Source organism: Misgurnus anguillicaudatus, chromosome 7 (genome assembly GCF_027580225.2).
Source record: "Misgurnus anguillicaudatus chromosome 7, ASM2758022v2, whole genome shotgun sequence".
In the NCBI taxonomy this organism is placed as follows: domain Eukaryota; kingdom Metazoa; phylum Chordata; class Actinopteri; order Cypriniformes; family Cobitidae; genus Misgurnus; species Misgurnus anguillicaudatus.
The window spans coordinates 8,209,112-8,218,807 of record NC_073343.2 but is presented as its reverse complement, the minus strand read 5'-3'; the positions used below and the strand labels follow the sequence as shown (position 1 = coordinate 8,218,807).

Below are 9,696 nucleotides of genomic sequence, written 5' to 3'. Positions count from 1 at the left end.
ACCGTCCTGTTGGTCTCATCCCGGCGGCTGCCGGCTTCGCCAGGGTCCCCAAGCCCTCCACCCCTCCCTTGGACTCTCGCTACCAGACTTTGTTTTTGTTGTTTTATGTGAGTGTCTGGTAGCCACTCGTAGAGGGGAGGGTAATGTCACGGTTAATCCGTGTCATGTCTTGTCTCTGTTCCGATTGTTATCACCTGGACATTCATTGATTAATTACCTGCCTCATCACACCTGTTTGTCATTTAGTCTGTGTGTGTATATATACCTCTGTCTTCTGTTTGCTCACTGCTGGATCATTGTCATTGATACCCTGTCTGTTCCTGTGTTAATGTTCCTGTGTTCCTGCCTTCACCATGTCTGCCCTCGTGTTTTTATTATTAAATGTTATTTATTTTGAACCTTGCGTTTGCGTCCTGTCCTTACAACCCTTCCGTGTCGTGACATGCTGTCCTTAAGAAGCATCAGCTCTTCTGAACCATGCTCTTATAAAGATATCTGATCAAGCCTCTATAAGGCTGAAAAGGGATACAAAACAATCTCAAAATGTTTAGACCTCCATCAGTCTACACTTAGATAAATTGTCTATAAATGGAGACAGTTAAATACTTTAGCTACCCTTCCTAGAAGTGGGCGCACAGTCAAGATGACTCCTAGGACACCATGCAGAATACTCAATGAAGTAAAGAAGAACCCACAAGTAACAGCTAAAGGCTTGAAGACATCATTGGAACGAGCACACAGCTCTGTTCCTGAGTCTACCATACGCAAGTCTTTGGACAGGCACCGAGGGTAAAATGAATTATTAAGTTAAAAAAATCCTACAGGATAATGTCAGGGTGGCTGTCCACCAGAAGTTAGTTAATGCAACAGGGGCCGTATTCACAAAGAATTTTATCTTACCACTAAGAGGAACATAACACACACGCACCAAATCAATTACAACATTGAAATATGTCTGTGTGTCCTACACAAAATAATAATAGTAGGCCTAATGCCATCGAAATGCATATATAAAGAAAAGTCGTGAATGAAATTAAATTATATCAAGGTACCCTAATACCCAAATGAAAACCGACAATTGCCTAATAATAAAAAACGACATTGCATTAACACTTGCTTGATTAATTTACATCCTATTAGCCTAAATAGACTACTTAAAGCAAGGAAATGTTGCCCATATTGAAGAAGCCTAAATGACGGTGGATTATGAACTCAAGCCCAACTGGATGCAGGATCAGTTACAGCTGCTGTCCCAGTTGGTACTGGATAAAAGAAACATAATAAAAGGGAAATTCGGCACTGAGATATCAAGCAAAACTAAGCGTGAGACGTGGGAGACAGTGATGCGCGGGTCAATGTACAAAATAACCGGCACCCGACCAATGTTTTCAAATAACCCGCCCGCAACTCGGACCGCAAAAAAATATATATATATACCCGACCCGCTCCCTGGCCCGCATTTTTTTAAAGTAGTAATTGTTTAAAATAGTTAACTGGCATTTTTATTTCAAACGACCCGACCGACCGCGACCCGCATATCATAAAAACATTTTTGGATGACTCTAACCGCGCGCTCATTTCGGATCAACACGCGCATCACTGGGGAGAGGATTTGTTTGCAGATCAATGCAGCATTCCCGCTTGTGTCGCGGACCCCGGACGACTGTGAGAGGCGGTGGTATGCATTACAATCGCAGTCAGGGGTTGAGATTGCAGCCTTTAAACGGGCAAGCATGGCAACAGGTTGGCGTACAATATTAAATATATAATATCATTATTGTTTCATGTAATTCTAAAAACGTCATGCTTGTCATGAATGTAATGAATTATGAAACAAATGTCATAAAAATATGCTTACATTAAAGTGTGCTTTTAAGTCTAGGCAATGCTTTTGAGTTGGTGAAACTGTCCATGTATGTGTTAATCAGCACCTAAGCCATTTTACGATCCTTTGTGAATAGGTCTTAGTGAGTTAGGATTCCTCTCGACTTCTTTTAAGCTGTCCCAGACTTAGGTGCTACTTTTAGGGCTAAAATGCTTCGTGAATTACTTTTAGTGAAAAAAATTAGGAGTCCTAAAGTTAGGAGTGACATGCCCATTATTTTTAGGAGTTGCTCCTAAATTCGCCAGTTAGGAGCTACTTTCAGCCTTAAAATTCTTTGTGAATACGGCCCCAGGACAATGAGCTTAAGCATTGTATACAGACTGGCTTAAGAAAAACAAAATACGCCATTTGGAGTGGCCTAGTCAAAGCCCAGACCTTAACCTGTGGAATGACCTCAAGAGAGCGGTTCACACCAGACATCCTACAAATGTGTCTGAGTTAAAGCGGTTTTGTAAAGGGGAATGTGCAAAAATTGCTTCTGAACGATGCGCAGGTCTGATTCAGAACTACTGAAAGCGCTTGCTTGAAGTATTTGCTGCCAAATGAGGCTCAACAAGCTGTCAAATCCAAGGGTTAACTTACATTTTCCTCCAGCACTGTGAATATTTAATGAGGGTTCTCAAAAAAAGACACAAGAAACTAGAATTATTTGTGTGTTGTCACCTTATGTACATTGTGTTTGTTGTGACCTAGATGAGGATCAGATCACATTTTATGGCAAATCACAGTAGAAAACCAGTTTATTCCTGGGGGTTCACACACTTTTTCTTGCCACTGTAAACAAGGCATGTGATCACTCAGCGTTATCACCCTATATAAATATCAAAAAAGAGCTGGAAAACAAACAACAATTTGCAATCCAATCGCTTGTTCCAACCCGGAGCAGCCTATGAATATGCATGTTGCCCTGCCCATTGGGACACAAAACCTGTTCATGATCCGCTGTTTGACAGTAGAATTTACGATCCTCTGTGCGGCTCCAAAACAAATGTGATAGTCACGCGGGTTTGGCGACTTGAAGGCGGATCCGCATAGGGGTCTCCTGCTGTGTGGGTAGTGTTATAAGGAAATCCGCCTTGGACTCATTATCAGTATATAAGTAATGCTGTAAACTTTGAAAACCAACTTTTCCTCAATTGAACGATGGATGCTCTGACGGTTCTTTGTGTGCTTCTAACCACCACAGGCTTTCAAGGATTCAGCAAAGGTGACAGCACCCCTATAGTAAATGCACCTACTGAACAAGGTAAAGTTCCACTAGAATTTAAAAGTACTAGAGTTGTTCCATTACTGTACATAAAAAGGTTGCAAATCAGATATCGCAAATTATAGGCCTTTCTTTATTTTATGTGTGGCGTCTAAGGTTATGGAAAAGGTAACATACAATCAAATTGAAAATTGTATTCTTAAAAATTATATTTTGTATCTGGGTTAAGGCTACTGAAACTTGCAAGCAGCATTTGACTGACAACATAAAAAATTAGTGCTTTTTAGCCTTCAGTCTTCAGTTATTTTAACACATTATGTGTCATTTTGTGTTAATTTGTGTTCAAATAAATAAAAGGAACAACACAAAATGTGTGGTGTTCTAAAAATATATATATAACACATTAGGTGTGTTGTCCATAACTAGACACAAGATCTGTTATTTTAACACATTCGTTTGAAGAGTGTAGCCTACAGTTTTATGAAATTCTGACAAACACATTGAAATTCATTTTGATTCAATGTAATATCCAGCAATAGGAATTGAGAAATTTCAAATGAATGCAAAAAGACCAGGTAGCTTGGATGATCATGTCTATGTGTTATCTTACAGCAACAACCACAACCACAACAACAGGTGAATATAATGATATAATATATTTTCATCCAATGCATATTGTTTTGTAAAGCAGATACTGCTACCACATCAGAACCCTCAACGACTGATATTCCATAACATTAGGTGGTGGGATATGACTGGCAATGTTAATTTTGGTTTGATGCTAAAATATTGTTTTTTTGTCCCGACTCTTATGACACAACATTGGATCCATCAAAAGGTATTTGATGTTTTTTCTTTTTCAATATGCTAGAGAGTCCAGGCTTGATGCACTAAAGTACTGCATATCAGTTCAGCACTCGATATCTGATATTTTGTTTATGTTTGTTGAGTCTCTACCTTAACACTCTGGGGTCGACTGCGGGCGCCGCAAACTCTTTATTTTCAATCTCTCTGCAAAAAGACTTATATGCTTTATACATCATTTAAAACGTTAAACTGTCTAGTTTTTTTTTGTGTCCACTCCCAATAAAAACAAAATCTTGTGCTTTTCTCAAAATTAAGAAAATAAACATGATGCGAGTTCAGGGGGCCGTTTCAATAAGGAGGTTCAACCAACTCCGAGTTAAAACTTAAACTCTGAGTTGACTCTCTGAAATAGGAAACTCTGCGTTTTCAGTTACAGAACTGCTGATCTGAGTTAGTTCTAAGCAAGCACGCGCAATTTAAGGCCACGAGTCCACATGAAGTGCGCCATTTTGGACAGGGCCTATGAAAAGCCAATGGAGCTCCAATATTACAATTCACCATGGCAACAGCACGTGACAAATAGGTCTAAATCCTTTTCACTACTAAAACTGAAAGTGTTACTACAAGTGTACAGCAACTACGAGCATACATTTTAAAGAAAAGAGTTGTTGTTGGAAATTGCTTCTCTAGTAAATGCAAACATTTAATTTTTCATCACGGTTCAAATATCAGAAGTAAATAAATGGAGGACTGAACGTTATTATATTCATTTTTTTATGCATGCAATCCTATGGACAAAAAGATGACAGCAGTTCAGATAAAAATGAAATTAGGCATAATACTTGGGCATAAAAGGGCTACAAACTTTACCAATGTTTGGTATGAATAAAACAGAAATACAACGAGGCGGGATTCGAGCTCAGATTGCTGACAGTATGTCTGCCCAAGCTACTGTGCAGCACTACCCACTAGACCAGCAATAATGTATACCTACATAAGAAATGTAAAGTCAGCTGTTCAGATCTAAAAGCACCGCCACAAAGGCTGATATTACTCATGAAAGGATATTTACATCTGTACAAAACCCACTGGCCTTAGGTTGAAAAGCTTTAATTTAACTTCTTTTGCCTTAATGCCAAAATTATTTATAAACCATTCACTTTTCTTTGTAATGAGAACAGTCATTTAGAAAATGATAATGCTAGATGGGGCAGTGGCCCAAAAGCAAAAAGGGCACTATGGGGGGTGGTACTATTATTATGGTTTTAATGAAGTATTATAAATATGATGTGTTATATTACTAGCATCAACTTAGACAAGTGATTATAATGGGAAATATAATAACAAGAATTAAAGTCTGCTAAACATTCAATATGATTTATCTGTTGGTTTGATGGAGCTTGAATCCATGTGTGCAATGTTGAACTGCCTTTAGCAGCCTCTCTTTCCATTCTCTGTTTCTTTGTTTTTGTTTTTTCTACAAAGTGTGCCAACAGCAGCAAATGTAGTGTTTATATTAACTTAGATCTGATCGGGAACATTAATTCAATCAGACACGCATTGTAACGTTAATACTAAGAATGTGGATATTTTGTTGTTGTTTCCTTGATAAGTTGTTAACACTTTTAGAACATCGACAGCAAATCATTAGCGGAAGAAATACATAAACAAGCTTACAAATTACTAATTCTGTGGTTTAACAACTGATATAATGTAATGAATCTACCTGTTAATGCAACGGACTTCGGAAACTGTCGTCTTCGCTCTCCAGGCAGAGAGTGAACACCGTCACAGAGATGCTGCGGAGCGGTCAGGAAAACACGAAGTGGATCGCCGGAATCAGTGGATCTTTAGCGGAGCGGTAACAATAAAACGGCTTTTGGGGCACCGTGTTTAGTCTATGTTCGGCGTTTTGCTGCTTTCCGCAAGTCTCTCATATTAAAAACGAACACGACACCCGCCTGAAAGGGTTTTTAAAATATGTATTTAATATTTAATAAAACTGTATACATCATCATGCGGGCCGGATTGGACACCTTTGCGGGCCGTATCGTATGGAAATCCAAAGCTTTCCCTCATTTGCATATTCACTAAGTACTTACAGAGAGGCTGTATGATCTCATAGTTGTCATATATCACACTCATAAGAGGAATGGGTCAAATCTGTTTTTCTCCTCTGTAGATGGCTCCCCCTCCTGCAGGGATAGCTGTGGCTCATTTGTTGGCACTTGTGCATGTTACAGTGCTTGTCAAGATCTGGGTAACTGTTGCCCTGACTTTACAAGTGAGTTTTTGATCAAACAGACAAATCCTTCCCGACTGAATATATATATATTCACTATAAATCCTTACATAATGTAAATTTACTTATTCAGTTTTCTTTATTTTCTTTATAGCCTACTGCTCAACTTATAAACCGGATCCAACAGATTGGGGTTTGATCATTTATTTAAATTTAAGGAACATTATTGACTCTAATTGACTCTGAATGTACTGATTATCATTATTACTCAACATCTGCACTTCCAATCGCTGATACCAATAGTTTGGTGGTTATAGTAACTTCTGTCATATTTAAATTATGCGGATTACATTTTCTGAATATTATTAATTGACAAAATTTCATTAATATTGAACATTTATGACAGTACTCAAATGAATTGCCTTTTCCTGTTCTCTTTTGATTGAGAGGAAAAATTGGCCATGACTATCAGCTGTTTTTAAACTATTGGCCGATATCGAGGAAAATGCTTTAATCGGCCGATACCTATTATTGGTTGATATATCAATGCATCTCTCTTTTACAGTTGATTTTCAGTCAGTAGTCACACATTGTTTGGGGAAGCTTTGTTCTCTCTGTGATTATAAATTACACCAGCATGTTGTATTATAAGTAAAACATATTTCTCCCCTCTTTAGTTGAGATTCACACATGTGAGTATTACTGTGGCTTTGACTTTGGTGTCTGCTCTTGCGAAAGCTCCTGTCAGTACCATGGCAACTGTTGCTTTGACTTTGAGTGTAAGTTCTTTAAATCACATGAATTATAATGCCTATAACTTACTCTTCTGATATCCAACAGCTTTCCGCATGTGTCAAAATTTCATTTGAACCAATATAACAATATGACAGAAGAAATCTGTTGTGTAAGTGTTTTTATTTCATTCTCTCTTTTTTACTCAGGGGTTTGCCCAGTGTCCACAACAACCACTACAACCACTACAACCAGTACAACCACGGCAGGCCCGGAAGAACGTAATATACAATATTGTGTGACATTAGGGTTTTCACACTTGAAATAGGTTACCAGAGGTTATTCTAAACCACGGGTTAACAGAGTCCTGGGTTATGAGTTTCACGTTTCACAATGTTCATACTAAAAGTGTTTTTTATCTTCAATCTGAATACTGATTCTAATGATACCTAAAACCTAAAAAATCTGTTCATTAGTTTAAGAAGACTGTACGTACAACCTGCCTTAACCCTGGGTTAAGAAGCGGTTTATCCATGAAACTAACCTAGTCTTATAAAACCCTGCTCTGAAGAATTACACAGCTCTCTAAAATGCTAGATTTTGATTTTGCTTTAAGGGTTTAGGAATGCACAATGTGAAACATCAGATTATGAATACCCAGGGTTATCTCTTAACCCCTGGTTTAGCATAAACCGTGTGAAACTTGTAATCCAGGATTCTGATAACCAGTGGTTTAGAATAACCTAAGGGTTAACTACTTTAAGTGTGAAAAGCCCTTCTATAGTCATTCATAATCAGAGTGGTAATAATAAATTTATATATTTTCTCTTTTCCTCAGAAATTAATGTGTTTTGCGCGTATAACTGTGATATTGACTTTGGCCATTGTTCATGCAAGAGCTCTTGTCAGTACCTTGGCAACTGTTGCCCTGACTACGAGTGTAAGTTCATCAAAATCACTCATAAATATAATAACTAAAATCTACTCAGTTTTTCATATGCAAAAGCTGTCCCCATGTGTCAAAATAACAGCACCAATACAATAATATAAAAAAACTACCGTTATGTTAAATTCAAAGTTGTGGAACTTCAGTGTTTTGTTGGTGTTGTTTTACTTTATTTTCCTTTTTTACACAGGGTACTGCCCAGTGTCCAAAACAACCATGGCAACAGGCTCGACAGAACGTAATATACAGTAGTGTGACATTAGGGTCTTCTCACTTGAAATAGGTTATTCTAAACCCCAGGTTAACAGAATCCTGGGTTATGAGTTTCACGTTTCACACTGTTCATACCAAAAGTGCCGACTTTCCAACACTGGAGCAAGTCACTTCAGCACCTGGTTGTGCCGCCAGGTGTAACGGCCTTAGGTGAGGCTGATCTTGCTTCCCACTAAGATGTGCTTCAGTGTTGCTAGACTTTGGCATAGAGGGCACGCGGTGTCCTCGGCATACAATTGGCTTAGGTTTGTGGGAGAAGGTAAAACATCGTAGGCAGCCCTGAGAGTAAAACTTGCCCTGAATGCCTCCATCTCCCTTTCCAGGAGATCTTCCTCTTCTCCACTCCTTTCCATGCCATCCACTGCCCTTGCGTTGCCTGTGCCACAACTTGGGCGCACCTTCTTACTTCCTCTTCCTGGTAGTAAGGAAGTACATGGTAGTAATCTCTCCAGCTTTTCCACCTTTGAGATGGGACTTCATAGAGGGTTAGTGGCCACAGGAGACATGGTAGTAGCCCATTCTGCATGCACCAGAGCTTCAGCTTGCTCGGAAGCAAGGTTCTATCGATGTTCTCCAGGCCACTGGCTACCTCATCCTAAGCTGCTCTACATGCTCTGTGTCTTTAAGGGAGGCATCATACCAACAACCTAGGCTCTTCACTGGCTTCTTGGAAACAGTTGGGATTGGTTCCTTGCCAATGTGAAAGCGGTGATCTGACAACTTCCCCTTGATGATGGAAATACTTCTGGACTTGCTTGGCTTGATTTTCATGCGGGCTCGTTCAATGATTTCCTGGAGCTTATTTAATAGCCGTACAGTGCAAACCTTGGTCGTGGTGAGAGTTGTGAGGTCATCCATGTAGGCTCTGACTGGCGGCAGCCTCAGCCCAGGTCTTATTCGCTGTCAGCCAACTGTCCATCTAGAGGCCCGAATGATGACCTCCATTGCTAGGGTGAAGGCCAATTGGGAGATGGTGCCTCCGGCCTTGATTCCCACTTCCAGGTTTTGCCAAGCTGTTGTGTACTCTGCTGTTGTACAGAGTTGGACATCCTTGAAATAGGCCTTGACAAGGGTTGTGAGAGCTGCTGGGACTCTAAAGTAGTCAAAGGCTGTCCACAGGAGGTGGCGAGGGACTGAGCCAAAGGCATTTGCGAGATCCAGGAACACCACATGAAGATCTGTTTCCTCCTTTTTGGCGACCTGGATCTGATGCCAGATGACACTTGCGTGCTCTACACAACCGGAGAAGCCTGAGATGCCTGCTTTCTGGATTGACTTGTCAATCAAGTTGTTTCTTTGCAGGTATACTGCCAGCCTGTAAGTGACCATAATGAAGAAGATTTTTCCTCCACATTTAAAAGGCTAAGAGACTATTCACAAATTTAAGGGGATCTTTATAGAAGCGTGATCTTAATAATAATAATAATAAATTTTATTTATAACGCACTTTATGGGCCCTATCTTGCACCCAGCGCAAGTGACTTTGTCAGTGACGCATGTATCATTTCGTATTTTGCACTGGCGTACAGCGGGTTTTTCCCTCCACAGACGCACGTCGGCAAACTAGGGAATGAACTTGCGCTCCCTGGGCGGTTCAGCGCAAA

At 39.7% G+C, this 9,696-nt stretch overlaps 1 protein-coding gene across 1 annotated transcript in view; it reads left to right on the top strand.

Moving 5' to 3' along the window:
* The first annotated feature begins 2,859 nt into the window (after positions 1-2,859).
* LOC129417038 (uncharacterized) overlaps positions 2,860-9,696 on the top strand; it is a 45,286-nt gene continuing 38,449 nt past the window's right edge. Inside the window, exons 1-8 of the mRNA XM_073869364.1 lie at positions 2,860-3,131; positions 3,705-3,728; positions 6,082-6,183; positions 6,296-6,334; positions 6,819-6,920; positions 7,083-7,154; positions 7,712-7,813; positions 8,010-8,057. Coding sequence (XP_073725465.1) covers positions 3,029-3,131; positions 3,705-3,728; positions 6,082-6,183; positions 6,296-6,334; positions 6,819-6,920; positions 7,083-7,154; positions 7,712-7,813; positions 8,010-8,057 — 592 coding nt within the window. The 5' untranslated portion in view covers positions 2,860-3,028. The remainder of the gene's footprint in view (positions 3,132-3,704; positions 3,729-6,081; positions 6,184-6,295; positions 6,335-6,818; positions 6,921-7,082; positions 7,155-7,711; positions 7,814-8,009; positions 8,058-9,696) is intronic.